The sequence below is a fragment of the Cryptomeria japonica genome, chromosome 1 (genome assembly GCF_030272615.1).
Source record: "Cryptomeria japonica chromosome 1, Sugi_1.0, whole genome shotgun sequence".
NCBI classification, from domain to species: domain Eukaryota; kingdom Viridiplantae; phylum Streptophyta; class Pinopsida; order Cupressales; family Cupressaceae; genus Cryptomeria; species Cryptomeria japonica.
In genome coordinates, this window is record NC_081405.1 from 441,395,682 (window position 1) to 441,418,183 (window position 22,502).

The 22,502-nt window shown below is 34.5% G+C and overlaps 1 protein-coding gene across 1 annotated transcript; it reads left to right on the plus strand.

Moving 5' to 3' along the window:
• Positions 1-18,233: 18,233 nt before the first annotated feature.
• LOC131066558 (receptor-like protein kinase 7) lies at positions 18,234-21,712 on the plus strand. The gene is made up of 2 exons (XM_058001354.2): positions 18,234-20,859; positions 21,044-21,712. The coding sequence occupies exons 1-2, from the start codon at positions 18,291-18,293 to the stop codon at positions 21,433-21,435; spliced, it is 2,961 nt and encodes a 986-aa protein (XP_057857337.1). The 5' UTR covers positions 18,234-18,290; the 3' UTR covers positions 21,436-21,712.
• The last annotated feature ends 790 nt before the right edge of the window (positions 21,713-22,502 follow it).

The window sequence follows — 22,502 nt, forward strand, 5'->3', positions numbered from 1 at the left end:
TCTGTTGTAAGACTTTATTCTATGGTTTGAGGAAAATACTTATATTCTGGATTTTATCTGGTGTCTTTCTGGGTCTGTGTCGTGAATGGATTTTTGATTGAATGTTGGCTTTTAAGTGTTTATTATTTATTTCATTTATGCCCTTTAAATCTATTGTTCTAGGCGACTCTGTGCATATGTTTTTTGAAGCTTAATGTTTTTAAGTTTGATTTTTAATCTTTGCTGAAAGTTGTGTGTTTTTCGTCCTATTTATGCAAAAGCATTGATTCTGCATTTGCGTTGTCCTTTCATTCATTTGCGTTGTCCTTTTATCCATTTGCGATGTTTGTTGTTGCATTTACGTTGTTCTTCGATGTATATGTGTTGTCCTTTGTGCAAAAGCGTTGTCCTTATCTGCACAGGCGCTAAACTATTTAACACAAGCGCTATCCTGCAATGCATAAGCGCTAACCTGTAATGCAAAAGCGCTAAACTTCAATGTGAAAGCACTGTTATGTCTGTCTTTGATGTTTTCATTGTTTTCCAGTCAGATTTGGATTCTTGAGTCTGGTTTCATTCCAGAGGCTTTTTGGGATTTTTGTAGACGTTTTCCAGCTACTGTTATTTATCAGTTTGATGCGAATTTATGTTTTATATGCTGAAAACACTCTTGGCTTATTGTTGAAGATCTGAATCTTTTTCTTATATTGAGATGTTGCAATGGAAAGATGCTATTGTTGTGGAGACAGCAAGATGTTATTGTTGTGGAGACAACAAGATGATATTGTTGTGGAGACAACAAAATTTATATGTTTTATTGATGGAATATTTCTTATATGATATGGATTTCCACTTTGAGGCTCATTTTGCATTATAATGGATTTCAGCCCTTTGCGCTCTTTAGCTATGGTTTTTCTTTGCATGTTTTTATGTGTTGTTGGGCTGCATGATGAAGTTATGGATCTTTTCTTGGAATTTGAATTGGAGCCTCTTGTGATTTATTGTTGGGCCATGTTAGGAGGAGTGGGCTTCCTTGTGATGACAGGGGTCACGAGAGATAGGCTTGCATGAGGTTCCTTGTAAGGATGCATGAAACCTAGACCACCAGGGCACATTGGAGTTTTCCATGATTTGTAAACAAGTGATAACATTAAAAATGAATTAATTAGAATGGGTAATTAGATCTCATTTAAACAAGATAATTAATAGTTTGAGCCTCATGGCTGATTCCTAGGGAGGATGTTTTAGGATAAGCATGAGAAGGTCGTGAAGACGGTAAGTCAAATCTCCCTTGATTCTCTCATGGGTAGAAATGGCTCCACATGTCTATCGAGGTTATGTCGTGAAGAGTTATGTTTTGGAAATATTATGGGGGAGGATAGCATGTGATGACACTCCGCTCCTACATGTGTCCTTTGTTTGAGATGTATTGATGCCTTGTTGATTTGTGCGCCTCTGGGATTTTTCTATTTGTGCTATCTTGTGATGGTTCTTGCTTGAGTGTCCTTGTGTTGGTTAGTTTCTTTGGTTTTGAGTGTCAGCCTAGATGTAGAGTGTGTGTTGGGACCTTGTGTCATCTCCTAGCATAGGGGGTGGTTCCTTTGGTTCCACATGGTCGGGTGGTTGGTGCTTTTAAATTGTTGGGGTGTTCCTGTCTTTGTATTCTTCTTGCGTGGATGAGGATGCTTCTTCAGATTGTTCATGGATAATAATTGCAGCAAGAATGTAAATGATGATGTGATTTATGTAATGAAATTATTATGTAATGGTTGTAAAAGAAATCACATTTATGAGAAATGACTATGTTGTTCTAGTTGTAGTGATAACTTTGGTTATGGTAAATGATTGTAATGATGAACCTTGAGTTGTATTGTAACGCATTTATATTAAATGAAATGGATGCATGAGGTGTGGATAAGTATTATGGATTGGAATTAAATGATGCAATTTATATTCTTGATGAGCCATGTTAAAAGGAAATAGTATAAATATTATGATAATGGTATTAGACTTAAATGATGTCTTAAACTAATGCTTGACTAGAAGAAATGTTATGCCTTGGTAAGATGTATGAGTATGAGTAATATTGGAAGGTATCTTAGGACATGTTTATGAGTTGCGATTAATGAATTTGATATTATAGTATCATACTTCGTGGATAGTGATCTAATGGTTGGATTGAAATCTTATAATGCTTGGGATGTAATTGAAGGTTCCTTATGGAAATATTGAATGGATGTTCTTAGTGAATGACTTACTAATCTTATTAATGGAAATTACTAGTAAGTGTATGGATAGACGGTAAAATAAATGCTTGTCTTTTAGGAAAGGATTAGAATGTATCATGTGTTATGGTTTAAGATTATATCTCCATTTGGTGGATGCTATTAGTGGATATGGAATTAGGATATTGTATCTTAGTTTGTGTTGAGGTGAATTCGTGTAGTTTCTTGATTTGTAATAAAATGATTGTTGATTAATTGATATAGTGTAAGAGATTTTGTGAGAATTAAGTGGGCTATGGATTAAATGTTTAAGGAGACTTTGTGATTATTGCATTATGTGCTTAGGAATCATGATGAAGTAATAAGTATGCTAGGAGCATAGAAGCATAAATGATTATGTGGAAGTCAATCGTAAATGGAAATTATGTTAATGCAATGTAAGGGATTAATCATTGTATGTGAATGGTGATATTTATAGTCGAAGATTGGTTAATGGTAATAGGAACATTTGGACTTGGTGTATAAAATAAACCTAAGAGAAAAAGGGAAGTAGCTATGCATTGAAAGATAGAGTCTCATATTAAATGAATGATTAAGAAGGTTGCATATCATGAGTGTTAGGTATTGCTATGTTGCACCTATGTGTGTATAATGATTAAGATTAGGAGATATTGATCTGGAAGAAAGTAAATGCTTATTGCTTATGTAGGTAGATTAAGTAATGACGTTTAGATACCCTAGGGAGTTAGTAGTAATGATTTAGTGTATTCCGCTTGCGTAATTGTTTGGATAGCTTGAGTGAATTATTCTATGTTCATAACACTTAAATGTTGTTGGGTGCTCGCTGCATTGTTTAAGTGATGTTATGTGTTGTATTGTAAAAAAAAAAAAAAAAATTTAAATTAGTGTGTATTTAGCTATATTTCTTTGGGGTATTTTGGCGGGCATTACACTCTGTAAGTATATTGTAATCTGTTGTTGATTTTTGAATCATATATTGGGCAACTTTTGGAGTGGGGTTTTTCTTTAGAAAGAATTTTCCCCATGTAAATCATTGTGTTGTGGTATACACGTTTTTGTAACTATTGTAAATATCTATAAAAGTTTTGCATTACCCTCCTTTCAAGATTAGTATAGGAAGTTGTTTTGCTACCATAACTTCCTTACAATTTGTGATTTACCTTGTCAAATTTAAGATTATTTACAGATCTATGAATATTTGTGTTTAAATCAGCTAAAAATTATGCAGATTAGCTTTATTTTTTTGTAAATATCTATTTGATTGCTTCAAATATGAAAGGGAGGCATAAATATTTGCAAATAAGTCAATATCTCTATGTATTTGCATTAAAATTGAAAATGAGGAAAATTATTTAATTTTTTCTAATTCAACTTGCATCAAGGCCTACCTACTCTTTTGGCCCTTTTACCTCGTCTTTTTGCATTTTTTTACTTATGCTATTTTGGCACTAGAGGATAGAGAGTATGTAAGGTGTTGAAGTTGAATGACATTTGATCTTCTAGAAAGGCGTTAAAATTTATAAGACATTTGGTCTCCTAAATAGGCACTTTTTTCTGGCTAACTTTGAATGCACTTACTCAAATTGTAGTCGTCAAAATCAAACTGTATGCTGGTTTGATCTAGGCGAGCTATTTGGATGCCACTTCTTTACTATTTTAGCACTTCTTTACTCAATCATATTCTAAAATGTTTCTTTGGCAGTTTGTAGAGTGAGAAAACAACAATTTTTATTACTATAATTTGTAAAATTCCTTGGGTATAAGGTGCTGACAGAAATAATTGTTTTGGTTTCCAAATCAAATTTACCGTGAGCACACCTTTGTTTGGTTTGGAGTGGATTTTTTTCCAGCCAAAATGGAGGCAATTTTTCCCAATTCACCTTTCCAAGTCAACTTGGTTGAGTAAGAGCTAGTAATTGCATTAAAATTTTGAGGTTATATTTTTATATTTACATTTGTAGAGTAGAAATTTGAGTTGTTTAATTTGTCAATATAAATTTAAGATGTATATCAAATTCAAATTATGTAAAAGCATCCTTCCTTCTCTTCATTTTTTCTTCAAAATTGCAAAAAGAAAATGAATTGTAATTCTTTGTAATGGTAATTCCATATTTTGGGGGGAATTTCTTTTGAGAATCAATGGGGTGTTGAGTCTTAATTTTTTCTACATTATTTTTTAGATTACAACTCTTCATAAAGAATGGATCTAAATCTACCTCTTCGAACTCCATTTAACTACCATGAATGGAAAAGTAAAGTTCAAATTTAATTGTAAAACAAAGGCTTACATAAAGTTATAATAGGAAAAGAAAAATAAATAGTTGATGATAGTGCTAAGATAAATGGTACAAGTGTGATCAAGCTTTTGGTTTCTAGTGTCTACATGCGTATTCAATACTTCTCTTTCATGTAGAACAAACTCCTAAAGAAGTTTGGGATACCATAGAAAATATATTTGGAAAGCAAAATAAGATGAAAGGTAATGAGTTGGAGAATAAGATTGTTAGTTTGAGCCTGATTTTATTTGAGATTTTGAAAAATTTCAACACCAAATTCAAATTGCTAAGGTTATAGCTTAAAGAATGTGAAATATTAAAAAAGGACGATTAACTAGTTCTCTCTATTCTATATAAGCTTGTCCCACATTATTTGGTATAATCTACCAAAAGTGCTATGGGAACCACTCAAAAAATTAACTAGAGAGAAAGATAAGGTGATTCAGATGGGGACATTGAAGTCTACTAAGTCTCAAGCTCTTATTGCTAGAAATGGGACACAACGGAAACTTCACGTCAAAGGATGAAGCAAAATAATCAAAAGGATGAGGGAAAATAAAAATATGAGTTCTCCAACCCACACATTGAAAGTTATTCAAATCAAGGAAGATCTAAGAGAGAAAGGGTTAAGTGTTCCAATTGCAAGAGTACTAAGCATGATGAGCACAAGTGTCTGCAAATAGATTGATCACCACACAAATCTTTTGAAGAATAATAATACAAGGATTGATGAATCTATCAAAGAGTCCTCATCAGCTCAAGAATCCTTTAAGGAAAATGATAAAGGCAAATAAAAATTTAAGGGAAGAGCATTAGTTGCAACATCTACTTTTTCAGCTTCATCTTGGATATTGACTTAGATGCTTCATACTGTATGGGTTCTTTATAGGTTAGGTTCTCTTCCATTGAACATGATAACATATCTCTTATTACTTTAGGAAATGATATTCTAGGAGCCATTATAAGGAGAGGGTTTGCTAAGGTCAAAGATGGAAATTTCACAAATATTCTAAGTGTCCCTTCACTCTGAACTAATCTCTTATGAGTATATAAAATTTCTCATATAGAGAAGGGAATGCAAGTTGAGTTTACTCTAGATTTAGTTGAGATTAGAGAAATACATAGCAACAATTTAGTAGCCTTGGGAATACCAAATCACTAGGTTAGGTTGTGTGCTTTTTCTCACTTTGCTCCTAAATATTATTCCTCTACTTTGGATCCACTTGATGATTCTTTTGAGGAAGATTTTTCTTTTTAAAAAAGGATCAGTATTATGGGCCACATTCTTTTCATGCTTCTGCACAATAGGCTATTTGTCTTCTAGATATAAATACATTGGATTAATACTTGATAGGTATGCCTAGTTTATTTTGTGACTCCTATCTTGTAGACTTGGAGGACACCATTGAGGATATTCATATTCTCTTTGATGATAACTCCTATGAAGTTACACCTTCTTATTTAGATGTTATGTGGGGATCTTCAATACCTCTCGTTCCTTCTCATATTCCAGGTTTGAAGTAGAATGTGCTAATTTCAATTTTGAATCTCCTATCCACCATGGATTCTTTTGCTTCACTTATCCTAATGAATATAGTAAAAGTCTAGTAACTAACAATATTTCAAAGAAAACAAGGCCAAATCATTGAGGATTAAACAACTAAATTTGTCAGGAGGATTTTCAAATAATTAAAGATGTTCAAGATTATGAAATGGTGATGACTTGTATTGAATAACTCCATTTGCATTTAAGAAGGCTTATGTTGTTGGTAAAGCCTAAGTAAATTAGAACTCGGGTTGCAAACTCTAGGAGTTTTGGGAAATCATTTTGGTCCTTAATTATAATGTGTATTTGTTAGATATGCTTGATGGAAACATCACTATTGGTCCATTGCTTTAATTTATTGATGAAACTAAGTCGTACATCATGAGTAATGTTTAAGTAGGATGGATGCTTTATTTATTGTAAAGTGAGATGTTCTAAAATGGTTATTCTAGCTTGAAAACTCAATCCATGTTTGCAAAATTATGGGATCACCCTTGGAAAACCTTAAAGTGATACATTTCCACCAAATTCAAGTTGGGTTTTAGCATGGCTTTAATTCATGACCTAGTTATGCATACCACATAGGAAACTTTAGTAGCATTTCTAACACACACTTTAGAGGAGGAACCATAGTGATGTTAATTACAAATTTTTTAAAAAAAACTAAAGATGTAAAGATACCTTTTGAACCTAGTAAAAAAACAAGAGAAATGAAGCTAAGACCAAACCTAGAAGACAATCATTCACCTTTTTGTGTCTTTTTTACAAATGACTATGTGGGATAAAATGATCGAGCTTAATAAAACAAGCAAAGGATCGAGAGTGTATTTTAGTTTGGTTTCCAAGTTTATCATAAGTAGCTAAGATTTGGACTATATCATATGTTACTTGGGATGAGTAAATAAGGAGTTCTAATAATGTTATTATGGTAAACTGACCTTGTAAAATAATTTTATCAATGTACCTCATCTTGTGGTATAAGGTGATTTAGTCCATAGAAATTTATGTGTTGTAATATGAGAAAACTAGTAAGTATTATGCTTATTTGTCTAGATGTCCGGAAGACTAGTAAATGTTGTATTCAATGCCCAAATGTGTGATACATGGTAACCAACTTGGGATACGGGTGGGGTGGACAAAATGTGTGATTTTTTTTTGTAAATCCTTTGTAAATAATATGTGTGTAAACATCTATGTTAAACATATGAATGTGGAATTTTGTTATAGGGCGTTCCTTCTAAAATAAAATGTTAAGTATACTTCCTTTTTATATATTGTATAGTGCTATGGTCCCCCTTGGCATTAATCCATCTATCGAGGTGTCAATATGCTAACGTAACTAGGGGTTGAGAGATGGAGGACCTGGATTGAGGTCTTGTGAAATTAAAAACATCATTGGTGACATTGGTATAAGATTTCAACAAACAAAGTCCCCATTGTTAGGTCTCGGAGACAACTGAGAGGGGGGGCTGAATTAGTTGTCCAATAAATTTAATCTAAATTAACTTAACTAAAACTTAATGCTTAATGCTTAATGCCGGTAAACCAAACTTTATGTCGGTAGACAGTTTTATCAATTAATTGCAGTGCCGATAAATATTAATGCATGAAACAGAAAGACAATAACATCACAACACATAACACAAATATTTGTACGTGGAAACCCTGTAAGGGGAAAAACCATGGTGGGAAGCCTTACCCACAATCACATGATACTACTGCAGATAGTATGTGTGTACAATATGGAGTCTGCACATGCAAAAAGGTCAGCTACCTAGAGCTCATTGCTCAATCACAAAATGGGAGTCACACTAACTACAATTTGATGGTTAAATCCAATGATAATGTACTACATAAGATAACATCTTCATATGCTGGATTCAGTACCGGTTAAGTTCTGATTGCCTTCACAAAATCCTTCCTTCAACCTTCAAATGATGTCTGTGTGTATAGCTCTGCTTATTTTCGCATATACCCTATTACAATCCTTTATCCAATCGCATATCAATCTCATAAATGAGATCTTACATTTATACCATAACCTAAAACCAATTGAATAGGTCGGCTCGCTAAAAGATATTACAATTAAATCAATTACAAATAAATCAATATCTGATGCATGATGTCGGCTCAATGCATTTACAATAATAATAAATCATCTTCATAACGTGTCGTGCTGATCTGGAATAGATATGCTTGTCGGTGCATAACCTGGACCTATTGCCGGTAACAACAAATATGCAAACCTGAATAGACCAATAACCAAATCGCCAAAACCAAGTGATCGAATGATGTCTTTGACATAACCAAGTAGTCTCCAAGTCATTCCAAGTGTCGGTGAACAACATAACTTGACGGTGAACCAAATACCGGTGACTGTGCATAAGTCACTGACTTGCCGGTGAACAAAACCAAAGATCTCCAAGTGCTGATAAGGTGTATAAGTGTTGACAAGTGTTGACATCAATGACAAAACCATATCAACATATCCAAAATACCAACAATCTCCCCCTTTGGCATTGATGGCAACACGAGATGAAAAAACCATCAAAGTGCCAAAACAGAAATGCCAAAAGCCAAAACCAACAATCTCCCAAAGAGATCATTAACCAGAAATAAAAATACATAATATCTCTCCCCCTAGGAATAATCTCTCCCCAAAAGATAATGTGTTTTTCCATAATATATCTCTCCCTTTGACATCAAATGCCAAAGCAATACAAAACCAAATACAAAATACCAATTAACCAATTTATCCAACTACTCCCCCTGAGAAGTAGCTCTCCTCATCAAAGCCGAAATAAAAGATTTTTCTGTTAATTCTGTCGGTTGATGACAAAACATCAACTGTCTAAGTCTCTACCGATGGGGGTAGGACTCCAAGCTGCTCTCTGAGATATTCAAAAGTCTCCTTAGGCAAAGGCTTTGTAAAAATATCTGCAATCTTCTCTTTAGTATTCACATAAACCAATTTCACTTCTTTTGCTTCAACATTTCTTCTAGAAAATTGAATTTGATAGAAACATGTTTAGTTTTAGAGTGAAATACTAGGTTCTTTGATATATCAATTGCTGCCATATTATCACAGTAAATAGTTATAGGTTCCTTGCATTTTACCTTTATGTCCTTCAACATTTGTTTGATCCATAATACCTGTGTACAATTAGTTGCTACTGCAACATATTCTGATTTTGTTGTTGATAGTGATGTACAACTTTGTTTCTTGCTCAACCATGAAATTAGTCTGCTGCCAAGAAAAAATGCTATGTTGGTGGTGCTTTTTCTATCATCTACATCTCCTATCCAATTAGTATCTGTGTATGCACATAAATCAAAATTTTCATCTCTAGGATACCATAAACCAAGATTTGTAGTGCCTTGTAGGTACCGGAAAATCCTTTTCACTGCTGATTCATGATCTTCTTTAGGATTACTCTGAAATCTTGAAACAATACATACTACATTCATTATATCAGGTCTTGTTTGTGTCAAATACAGTAAACCTCCTATCATAGACTTGTATCTAGTCGGATTAACAGGTGTTGATTCATCCTTTAAAGATAATTTATCAGTTGTAGTCATAGGTGTGCTTACCGGTTTAGAGTTTTCCATGCCAAATTTTTTTAGTAATTCCTTCAAGTACTTAGATTGACATAGGAATATACCTTTATCAGTCTGTGAAATCTGCAATCCTAAAAAGAATTTTATCTCTCCAATCATAGACATTTCAAATTCTTGCTGCATTTTGTTAGAAAAGTCTTTACACAACCCATCTTCTCCTCCAAAGATTATATCATCAACAAAAACTTCAATAACCAAGATGTCATCATTAGTCACTTTGTAGTATATATTGTTGTCAGCATTACCTTTAGTGTATCCCAACTTCAAAAGATATTTGCCCAATCTAGCATACCAAGCTCTAGGAGCTTGTTTTAGTTCATATAAAGCTTTCCTTAACCTGCAAACCATGTCTTTGTTATCTGTCAAAGAAAATCCATCAGGTTGTTCAATATAAACTTCTTCTTCAAGATCTTCATTCAGAAATGCACATTTAACATCCATTTGATATACTTTATAGTTCTTGTGTGCTGCAAAAGCCAATAAAAGTCTGACTGCCTCAATTCTAGCTACCGGTGCAAAGGTTTCATTGTAATCAATTCCTTCTTTCTGTGAATATCCCTTACACACTAATATTGCTTTGTTTCTGATTACCTTACCATCTTCATTAAGTTTATTTCTGAAAACCCATTTAGTTCCAATTACATTTTTGTCTTTAGATTGGGGAACTAATGACCGAGTGTTATTCCTTTCAATTTATTCCAATTCATCTTCCATAGCTTTAATCCCATATTTATCTTCACATGCCTCATTAATTGATGTAGGTTCAATTTGAGAAATAAGACATACCTCTTCATTTTCGAATCTTCCTGTAGTCATAACTCCTTGAAATTTGTTTCCGATTATCTGACTTTTAGAGTGGTTCAATCTTACATACCTGGGTGTTTTTACTTGATGCTGTTCTTCAGTAACTGTTGAATCTTCAAATGATGCCGGTGTAACTGGATCAACATTCTATACCAGTGTATTCACAGTAGGTTCATTTGTAATTATCTCTATTGGCAGTTCAGAGTCCATGTACCTTGAATTTCCTCTAAACTGTTCATCAATCTTCACATTTGCACTCTCAACAATTTTCTGCAATCTCTTGTTAAAACATCTATATGCCTTTCTCTTAGATGAATAACCAAGAAATATTCCTTCATCACTTCTAGGATCAAATTTTCCAATATACTCATCTCTTCTAATATAGCATTTACTTCCAAATATTCTGAAATATTTAAGAGTAGGAGTATTACCAAACCATAATTCATGGGGGGTCTTACCGGTTTCACCTATGATGTGAACTCCGTTGAATATATAAATTGTTGTATTGACCACTTCTCTCTAGTATATATGAGGTAGATTTGCTTCTGATATCATACTTCTGGTTGCATCCAAGATAGTTTTGTTTTTCCTTTCAACAAATCCATTCTGTTGTGGTGTCTGGGGTGCTGATAACTGTCTTCTTATCCTATTTACTTCACATAATGTATTAAATTCCTTAGATGTGAACTCACCTCCTTGTTTCGATCTCAAACATTTTATTATATCGCCGGTTTCATTCTCTACCATCACTTTGAGTAGTTTGAATTTCTCAAATGCTTCAGATTTCTCCCTAAGAAAAGTAACCCAACACATTTTAGAATAGTCATCAATGATTAGCATAAAATACCTATCTCCTTGTATACTTCTAGTTCTTGCTGGACCACATAAATCAGTATGAATTAAATCAAGAACATTGTTAGACTTCTCTGGAATACTCTTGAAAGTGGCTCTAACTTGCTTTCCAAATTGACATTCCTTACATACCGGATTGTGAGGTTTAACAATCTTAGGTAAATCTCTTACCGCCTTAGTAGTACTGATTTTCACAATGCAATCAAAATTTACATGACAAAGTCTCTTATGCCATAACCAACTTTCATCAATATGTGTAATCAAACATGCTTTCTCATTCTTGTCCAAATGAAAGATATTACCTCTAGTATGATTATCGCTTGCAATTTCCAAACCAGTTCTATTTAAGATTTTGCATTTACCATTCTTGAATTGTAACTGAAATCCTTTCTCAACTAATTGACCAACACTCAAATGATTATGCTTTAAACATTCAACATAGTAAACATTATTAGTATTGTGATTACCATCAAAAGATATAGTTCCTTTTTCTTTGGTCATACAAGCCTTATCATCTCCAAATCTCACTAGACCTCCATTGTAATCCTGAAAGGTTAAAAATTTTCTCTTATCACCAGTCATGTGATGTGAACATCCTTAATCAATAATCCATTCATCCTCATCTTCAACTTTAGCTGCCAGGGCCTGCTCTATCAGTTGAATAGTAAGTGTCGGTTGATCTTCTGTTATAGCAACAAAAGCCCATCCATTGTCTGTCGGTTCCTCATCAAAATCATCAATAACTCCTTCGTTAGCATAATAACAAGATTTGTCTCTATTCTTCTTGAATTTGTATCTTTGATAATCAGGGTTAAGCTTATATGTTCTTTTAGCTTCTTCTCTTAATCTGGCATGTCTATCAGGACATCTAGAAGCCATATGACCAATCTTATTACAGTTAAAACATTTAAAGGCTGCTTTACCTTCATACTTACTTCCAATTGGACCTTTAGGCATTTTTCTTGCAAATAGTGCTTCAAGCTCTTCCAGTTCTTCATTTTCCTTACTGATATCTTCAAGTTCATTTGCATAGAAGGCTTTCCAATCAGATTTCTCAGATGATGATGATGATGTTGCAGATGATGATGATGCTTTGAAAGCTAGATCTGTCTTAATAGTAGCAACAAGACCAAATTCCTCAAGTTCAAAAGGCTAAAGTTTTCCAACCAAGGTGTCTCTAGATATTGATGCATTAGGCATTGTTCTCAATTCATTTTTAGCAGTAACTTTCATTTTATATGCTAGTGGAAAAGCTCTTAAAACTTTAGAAACAAGCTCATCTTCTCTTAAGGTTCCTCCACAACATTGTATACCCAAAACAATTTCATTTACTCTTTCCATAAAAGCAGAAATTCTTTCATCTTCTTCCATTTTCAGATTTTCATACCTGAACCGGAAGCATTCAAGCTTTGCAATTTTGACTATGGAATCTCCTTCATTTAATGTTTCCAATATGTCCCAAATAGCTTTAGTAGTAGATCTATATGATAATCCCATGACTTGATGATCTGATAATGCGCTCAAAAGTGCTTCTCTTGCTTTGCAATCATTTTCCTCATCTTTAGCCAAGATAGGTGGATTAAGTTGACCTTGAGTAGGAGCAGTATAACCATTCTTTGTAACATCCCATATGTCATTTCCAATGCAATTCAAATGTGTCTCCATCCTGATCTTCCATATGCCATAGTTAGTTCCATCAAGTTTCAGACTGTCCTTCTTGAAATAGTTAGAAGACATTGGATCTCCTCAAGTTGTTAAACTTCTGCAAAAAGAGAACTAGGCTCTGATACCAATTGTTAGGTCCCGGAGACAACTGAGAGGGGGGGTGAATCACTTGTCCAATAAATTCAATCTAAATTAACTTAACCAAAACTTAATGTTTAATGTCAGTAAACCAAACTTTATGCCGGTAGACAATTTTATAAGTTAATTGCAGTGTTGGTAAAGATTAATGCATGAAATAGAAAGACAATAACATCACAACACATAACACAAATATTTGTACATGGAAACCCTGTAAGGGGAAAAACCACGGTGGGAAGCCTTGCCCACAATCAAATGCTACTACTGCAGATAGTATGTGTGTACAATATGGAGTCTTCACATGCAGAAAGGCCAGCTGCCTAGAGCTCACTGCTCAATCACAAAATGGGAGTCACACTAACTACAATTGGATGGTTAAATCCAATGATAATGTACTGCATAAGATAACATCTTCATATGTTGGATTCAGTACCGGTTAAGTTCTGATTGCCTTCACAAAATCCTCCCTTCAACCTTCAAATGATGTCTGCATGTATAGCTCTGCTTATTTTTGCATATACCCTATTACAATCCTTTTTCCAATCGCATATCAATCTCATAAATGAGATCTTACATTTATACCATAACCTAAGACCAATTGAATAGGTCGGCTCACTAAAAGATATTACAATAAAATCAATTACAAATAAATCGATATCTGATGCATGATGTCGGCTCAATGCATTTACAATAATAATAAATCATCTCCATAACGTGTCGTGCTGATCTGGAATAGATATGCTTGCCGGTGCATAACCTGAACCTATTTGTCGGTAATAACAAATATGCAAACCCGAATAGACCAATAACCAAATCGCCAAAACCAAGTGATTGAATGATGTCTTTGACATAACCAAGTAGTCTCCAAGTCATTCCAATTGCCGGTGAACAACATAACCTGTCGGTGAACCAAATACTGGTGACTGTGCATAAGTCACTGACTTGCCGTTGAACAAAACCAAAGATCTCCAAGTCATGATAAGGTTGACAAGTGTTGACATCAATGACAAAACCATATCAGCATATCCAAAATACCAACACCCATTTGGCTTCCCCGCACTCTTGGACCATATTAGTTGGTTCATCGTTAAATCCTTAATTCCTTGATAACATTCCATGGGTTAAAGATAGACCCCAGTGAACATTGTACCTACAATCAAATCAACATTATAAAGACTTTATACATCAATTGACCTATGAGCATTGCAAATACTTATTGGGGTTGAGAGAGTATTATACACATGAATTATTAGTAATTAAGTGTAATCACTTGTCGTGCATGGGTTAGATCATTATCTTTAGCTATTGTTGATCACTATGATTGAGGATACTTATGAAACATATGCATTGGGGACATTTCACTTGCCATGTGGAATTTTAATGAGATAGGGGATGAGTTAGTGTGGCAATGTGAATACAATGATAACTGGAAAACACAACTAGATTCAAAAACACATAATAGTGAGAGTTCTTGGCGATTCCGTACATGGAGAACACATTATCTCAAGATGAAATATAGGTAAATTTACACATATAACACTTCGACTATTCATCACTAGGTATTCTTTTTAGTACAAGGTGTTTTGGGTTGTACGCTATTATAACTTTGTACTGCATTCAATGATTCTTATGTGGTTGAGACCACCATGTTACTGTTATATGTGGTTTAAGACCACCTTATTTTGCATGCTATTATTTTCATGTGGTTTGAGACCACCATTTCCCTCCTCCCCTTAGATGGTTTTAACAAGCCACATGTTGTATGTAATGTGATTTCATTAAAGTGTCAAATTTCATTGGACTTTTTTATTTGGTTCTTGTTGATGTGTACTTGTATTTGAGACTAGTAGGCTTTGAATTGCATTATTTTAGGCTACTTATCCATATAAAATTGGTATTGTTCTACTTTCCTCAAGTACTTATTGGATTCAATTTTATTTTTATGATAAATTGTCACTTGTTTGGTTGCCACTTTGACTTTATTCATGTTTATTTATCTTTATTACAAGTTTACATTATGACTTCACTTTATTAAATCTTCTTGGTTTGAGGCAAAGTTGTTGTTGTAAGTGTTGGTATATGTGTAGTGATGTAAAATTGTGTGAACTACCATATCCAGGAGGGGTACCTAGTAGGACTTACAAGGGAGTATATGGCTTGGGGAATTCTATTGTGATGGTGGGAGTTGTGAATGGGGTTGGTATGAGGTGGTTGTAATCCTTTCCTCTTTGATTCATTGTGTGAGATACATGTGTACTCTTCTCTTGGAGGCTAACTCTCTTGCAAAAAAAAGAGAAAGGTACTAGAAAATGTATGGAGGACTCATGAGGGAGGGCTTTAAGACCATATTTCCTAATGGTTTCTTTGCACATGATACCTATGATATTACTTTCTTCAGAGATGAGGGACAATGTCTTGATGATTATTCACTATTAGTTCAATGAGACAGAGACATGCGTGGTTATTCAAATAGTTGCAATCTTGGCCTATAAACCTATGGATTTTTCAGATGTACATTGGTGCTTGTCCTTCTCTTAAAACCCATTATGTGAGCCTTGTTTTGTAAGTTAGGTGAGTCCATTTTATGGTATCTGTGAGTTGGCTATGTTGATTTAGCAGTATTGTAGACAAACTAATTGTTTGAGAATAATAAGTATTTACAAAAATTAAAAGATTTCTTAAACACGATGGGTATAATGTATTGATGATGCAATGTGATTTATGGATTCTTATTATTGATCTAACCTATTTTGAGACACTCTTGAGAGATAGTAGTGTTGAATAATTAGTGGGTTGGATAGTGATAACTTAATGATTATGATTGAAACCATCTTGGGTGTGAATTTGTTGGAATTCTGATTTATGTTGTCACTGATGTCAAACTTGTTCCGGATGAAGTCTGGCTTGGATATGATCTTGTATTGTTGCAGGTTTTCTTGTCTGGGTGTTTCTATTGAGTTTGATGTAGATTTCTCTATTTGGTGTTCCTATTGAATTTGTGTTGATGAAGTATCTTTGTAAAGGTACAATTGTGGCAAGTTCTATATGAAGGATATAGTATATAATTCTCTAGTGGTAGAATGATTTGCGTTCCTTCGGATGATGAAGGTCATGTTTTGTGATTTTGAATATATTGTCTGTGCTTCGCGGATGTTGCATCATCTGGTTTTTAGTTCATAGACTGTAGAAGTTTGATATTGTTGTTCTCTGACAATGAGGGCATCTATCAGACTGGTCTAGAAAGTGCTTGGTGGCCTCCAGATATGTGGAATCGTGTGTTACAGTTTAATGGATATGTTTATTTGGTTCATGCAGTATTTCAATTCAATTCTCTAGTGGTGTTTCTATTCCACAAGTGAGTTATATTGGTTTGTGCTAGGTATGTTCAGTTGTGTTATGTTTTTCAGTGTGCTCGAATGGATTATCTTGATTGGATCATAATTTTTGGTCTAGATATGCATTGAAGGTTGAGTTAGAACATTTGTATGGGTCTCACTATGGTGCGTGGAGATCCACGTCAAGTAATTTGCATTGGAAAATGTTTTAGCTGACTAGTTACTAAGTTTTATTGCTTATCTACACATTATGTTTGGTGTCAACTTTGGAAGATATTTTAGTGCATATGATATGTTGGATTCGAGATGTGTTGTGAAGGTTTTTGGTCCCCTCTTTCTTAGAAGTGGATCGCATTGGGTAATTTTGGTCTGGGTGGCTTATTTTATGCAATATTGTTTACTCTTTTTTTGGTCAACCCTCAACTAGGATTTTGATGATCTAACTTGTTTTTAAGGAGTGGGGATGTATGAGTTGTTACAAATATATGCTTTGTTGTCATTGATGTCAAACAATGTGGTCTAGATGGGTTCTGGTCTAAACATCAACAGAGTTAGCTATAGTGATGAAGTGTTTACAATTATGTTTTTGGATTGGAGGCCACTATGGATTGGTCATATGGTTTGGACATAGATAGTTTGCATTGGTAGTTGATCTGGTTGATATTAGTATGTTTGAATGTTGATCTGGTTCCTTGTTGGTGATGAGGATAGTTGGAAGTTTGATTATTGTTGTCTGGGTGTTTCTTGTTTTGGTCCAGACTTACGCTTTTGTGAAATGATATGATTGGTACATGTGTTCGGGTTATGCTATCATAGTTATATGTAACATATATGTTTGGTTTGGTGATGGCACATGAAGTATTCTTTTGGTCTGAAGTTGCTCATTTTGGTTTGGATCAAGTTCTATGCATTTAATCTTTTGGTTCAATTGTATATTTTGGACAGAGATGTGCATACACATTACAACCTTTCTTTGGGCCAAATTGGTGAAGATGTTTTTTGTTTTGGATTGGTATATATATACATACACAAGATAGACGAAAATATAGAGATATATGTGTGTGGAATACAAATGTGACAGTTGATACAAGGACAGTGATCCAGATATTTCAGCCAAGTTAGAATTTGTGCTATAACAAAAACTATGATCAACATAAAGAAATGCCTTTATTCATATGGTTCTTTTTCTATAAGTTGTAATAATGTATCTTGCCTTGTTGTAGTTAGCTTCATTGTGCAAGTCCTTTTATTGTATCTTGCACCAAAAGTAGTTAGCCTTGGTCTGCATTGATAAGGAAAATTTCTAGAAGTTCCCTAAAGAGGTGGATTGATGATAGATCTAATGGAAAACTTGATATCTTTTATATTGTACTTATTGTACTTGACATATTTTATATTGTATCTTATATAAAATCACATTTGAATATGTATGTTGTTTTATTTGTGTACTTAGGATGTTGTGAATTTATAGATTGAATTCACCTTATTGATTCTTAAGATCTATTACTTAACTGAAACATTTTTAGATTGTACTAAATAAATATTATAGCTGCATAACATATTGAAAAACAATATCCCAAATAATGATAGATAAAATATTAAAAATAAAAAATAGAAGTTCCTATTTATTCTCCATAAAATTATAATATCTTATCTGGTACAGCAAATTTAGCACTCCATTAAAATCTAGTCAGCTATATTATTGGCATGCCCACAGTGAAAATTTTGAAGATGGTTCGATATAGAGGCCATGGAGATTGTATGCCATTGCCAGTCACCAAACCATACTAGTGAAATCACCAGCTGATAAATTCACAGTAATTTAATTATGGAGTGCAGAGCTCTATTTTGGATTGCATGCTTGTTTGCCTATTCATTGTCATGGATAAGAGGTGTGCAAGCTCTCACTCAGGAGGCTCAAATTTTACTGGAAATGAAGAAAACGCTGAAGGATCCTCTAAATGCACTGAACAACTGGAAATATTCCATTCATGCACCTTGCAACTGGAATGGAATTAGCTGCGACAATATTACAGGTATGGTCACTGAGATCGCAATTGAAAGCAAATTTATAAATGGCCCTCTATATTCCAACATTTGCAAACTGCAAAATTTGAAGAAGCTTCGATTGGGAAACAACGCTCTGTATGGAAATTTACCCTCAGATATCATGAACTGCACCAAGCTTCAGTCCCTGAATCTCTCAAAAAATTATTTCTCCGGAACTTTACCAGATTTTTCCCCATTGAAATCCTTGCAGCTTCTTGATGTGATAGACAATAACTTCACAGGTGAATTCCCTCCTTCTGTTTGTAATTTAGCTGAGCTGACTTCCCTCAACCTTGCTAATAATCCATTCAGTCCAGGAAAAATACCCCAGCAGCTCATGAATTTGAAGAAACTCGAGGTGCTATACTTGGCCGGCTGCAATTTGGTAGGAGAAATCCCAAGTTTTATTTTTAATTTTACAGATCTAGTTCTTCTGGATCTCTCTTACAACTTTCTGGAGGGATCTATTCCAAAGGAGATTTCCAAACTCAGTAAACTCTACCAACTAGAGCTGTATTACAACAATCTTAGTGGAAATATACCCCCAGAAATAGGAAATCTCACAGCTCTAAAATATTTTGATGCATCAAAGAACATGTTGAGTGGAAATCTTCCACAAGAGGTTGGAAATTTGAAAAACTTAGTTTCTTTTCAGCTCTACAGGAACCAGCTTTCCGGTCAAATCCCTGAAACATTTGGTGAGTTTCAATATCTTGAAAGCTTGTCATTGTATCGGAACAATTTCACAGGTCAAGTACCACAGAAGCTTGGCAGTTTGTCAAATTTTGTCTTGATTGATATTGCTGAGAACCAATTCACTGGCCCACTACCAAAAGATATATGCAGAGGAGGTAACCTGCAATACTTTCTTGTTCATAAGAATCGCTTTACAGGAGAACTGCCCAATTCTTATGAAGATTGCAAGAACTTGATACGTTTCAGAGTGGGTATCAATAATCTAACTGGTAAGGTACCCAAAGGAATTTGGGGTTTGCCAAATGCCAACATTATTGATCTCAGCTTCAATAACTTTGATGGTGAGCTTGGTCCTGAGATCAGCAATGCAAAGAAATTAACAAGCTTCTCTATTAACAATAATCGATTCTCAGGGATCTTGGTGCCAGAGATCGGAATGGCCTCACAATTAGTTAAAATTGAAGTCCAGAACAACCAGTTTACAGGTTCAATCCCACAAGAAATCAGCAGTCTGATACATGTGAGTGAACTGTATTTGCAGGGAAACATGTTTGAGGGATCCATTCCACCTGAAATTGGTTTATGCACTTCTTTGGCTGTTATCAACCTTGCAGAAAACCATTTGAATGGATTGATTCCAGAGTCTTTGGGATCCACTGAAAGTCTGAATTCTCTAAATCTTTCAAATAACAATCTTTCTGGATCAATTCCAAATAGCCTTGGTACATTGAATCTAAGCTTTGTTGACTTCTCCAACAACCATTTATCTGGCCCTGTTCCAAATTCCTTCGTCAGCAACCTTAATAGTGAAAGCTTCTCAGGGAATCCAGGTCTCTGTGTCAAAAGCTCTAGCAGTAACAGTCATCTACTTCGGACTTGTAATGGTTCTCATCTCACGAAAGAATCCAGAAAATTGATATTTATATCAGGGATCATTTTTGGAACAGCAATATTAGTGCTAGTGATTGCGTTGATACTTCTGTGGCGAAAATACCATCAAAACCAAGATGAATTACGTGATAAAAGAGAAAGTACGCGCTGGAAACTTAAAGCTTTTCATGAAATAAGTTTCACTGAGGAGGATATTTCTGAAGCATTGCTAAAGGAAGAGAATATGATTGGAAGTGGTGGATCGGGCAATGTTTATCGTGTGGATTTGCAGAACAATGTAACTGTTGCCGTGAAGCGACTTTGCCCAGTGAACATTAACAGTATCAAGCAAAATGATCTCAACAAACTGATGGCGGCAGAAGTGGATGTTTTAGGGATGGTTCGGCACAAAAATATTGTGAAGCTTTATTGTAGTTTATCAAATGGTAAGTCAAATCTTTTGGTATTTGAATATATGCAGAATGGAAACTTGTTTGATGCTTTGCATAAAGGCTATACAGAAAAGGCATCAAAGGGAAGCGGTTTGCATTTGGATTGGCCTACAAGGTATAACATTGCATTAGGAGCAGCATATGGATTGGCATATCTTCATCATGATTGCTTTCCTACAATTGTTCACAGAGATGTAAAATCTACCAATATTTTGCTGGATGACTATCATGAGCCAAAGATTGCTGATTTTGGTATTGCGAAAGTTCTTGAAGCTGGCAGAGAGGTCTCCACCATAGCGTTCGCAGGAACTTATGGCTACATTGCTCCGGGTAAGTTCAGGGCAGTAGTGTGATTCCATTTTTTTATGTTTTAGGCATACCAAAATCTCTAATCCCTGTGAATATTTTAATGGGTTTGCTATTAATTCTAACCTCAAGGCCTAGAAAAATGAAATATTTTGACAATTATATCTAGCTAAATGGTATGGTGTTAACATCTATTCCCACATTGTAGAATATGCACATTCTTTTGAGGTCACTGAGAAGAGTGACATTTACAGTTTCGGTGTGGTTCTATTGGAGCTTGTTACTGGAAAAAAACCGGTTGAGCCAGAATTTGGTGAAAGCAAAGATATAGTTTTCTGGATTTCACGGAAAATATGTTCCCAGCAAGATGCTTTTGAGGTTCTGGATTCAAGGATTTCTAAACATTTTGAGGAAGCAATGGTTAAGGTTTTGAAAATTGCGGTGCGTTGTACACTCAAACTCCCAGCACTACGGCCCACCATGAGAGAAGTTGTACAAATGTTGGTGAATGCTGAGCCTTGCAGTAGTAATTCCAAGACAACCCAAAAGAATGCAACCATGGACTTTGGCATGACCGTGAGACAAAAAACTCAGCTTTAATTTAAAGATATAAGCATTTCCACTTAGGCTTTTACTTGGCTTCCAGATTTTAGTTTTCCATTACTATAACTCTTGATAGGAGTAAGTGAGTCAGGGCCTGGGGGATTACAAGTATCATGAATAACGTAGTCGGCTTGACAGATCTATTCGCTTGAATTATCATGATAAGTAGAAGCTGGGACAAGTTGAATTTGAGCAGCAAAGGAAATTATCCTCTACATCTATGCCCTCCTTTTGGGATCTGATATTTAGGTAGTTTTCCTTTTCAGGCAGGTAATGCAGTTTAATAGATATATTGGTAACTCTCTGTAACTTTACCCATTGTTCATCTTCTTTTCAAAATGTTTCTTTGCTCCTGTGCTTGATGGTAAATCATGAGTTTTTTTGCAGCAGTTATATTCCTTACTAGCAGTGCTTGCATATCGATTGTATATAGGATATATGAGGCAAATTTTATATAAAAGAATTCATCTGTTGTTCTTGGGTATGGTCCTTTACTTTGAGGATTGTTATTTGATGGTTGTTGAGATCTGGTCATGTTCTTGACAATAAGAATGGCAGTGTAGGTTATGTTATTAATTCATGGTAGAGACTCGGTTTTCCTATATGTCTTATGTCCTCCAACATAGACTGTGGTTTTACGGTAGGGGGTTTAAGCTGAGGTTTTAAGGAATATTTTATAACTGTGCACTTCAAATTTAAAAGTATAACTTCTAAAATTTATGAAAGTTGGCCGTCTGGTGAATGCAGTATTTTTCTTTGTATTTTTAGAAATATTTAGATAACTGATAAGTGACAGATATGATTCTTAAGATGGTTTGACAATTTCTAATCCCACACCTTTCCCACCAGTTCAAATCTGCAACCTTAAAAAAATAACAGTTAACTATTTTTAAAACAAGATTCCACTTAAATTGTAACAAATCAAATTTCTTTGCAATTTATGAAACCTCCTATTCTTTAAAAATAGATATGAAGCCCCACTCATGCCACTAAGCCAACTTATTAATAGCCAATTCAGCCCGAGAGTGGAGGAGTCGTTTGTAATAATTGTGTGACCAGCGGAA

Coding starts and splice junctions, on each gene's coding strand:
- LOC131066558 (XM_058001354.2), top strand. CDS start 18,291: ATGGAGTGCAGAGCTCTATTTTGGATTGCATGCTTGTTTGCCTATTCA. Junction 20,860..21,043: donor TTATGGCTACATTGCTCCGG/GTAAGTTCAGGG, acceptor CCCACATTGTAG/AATATGCACATTCTTTTGAG.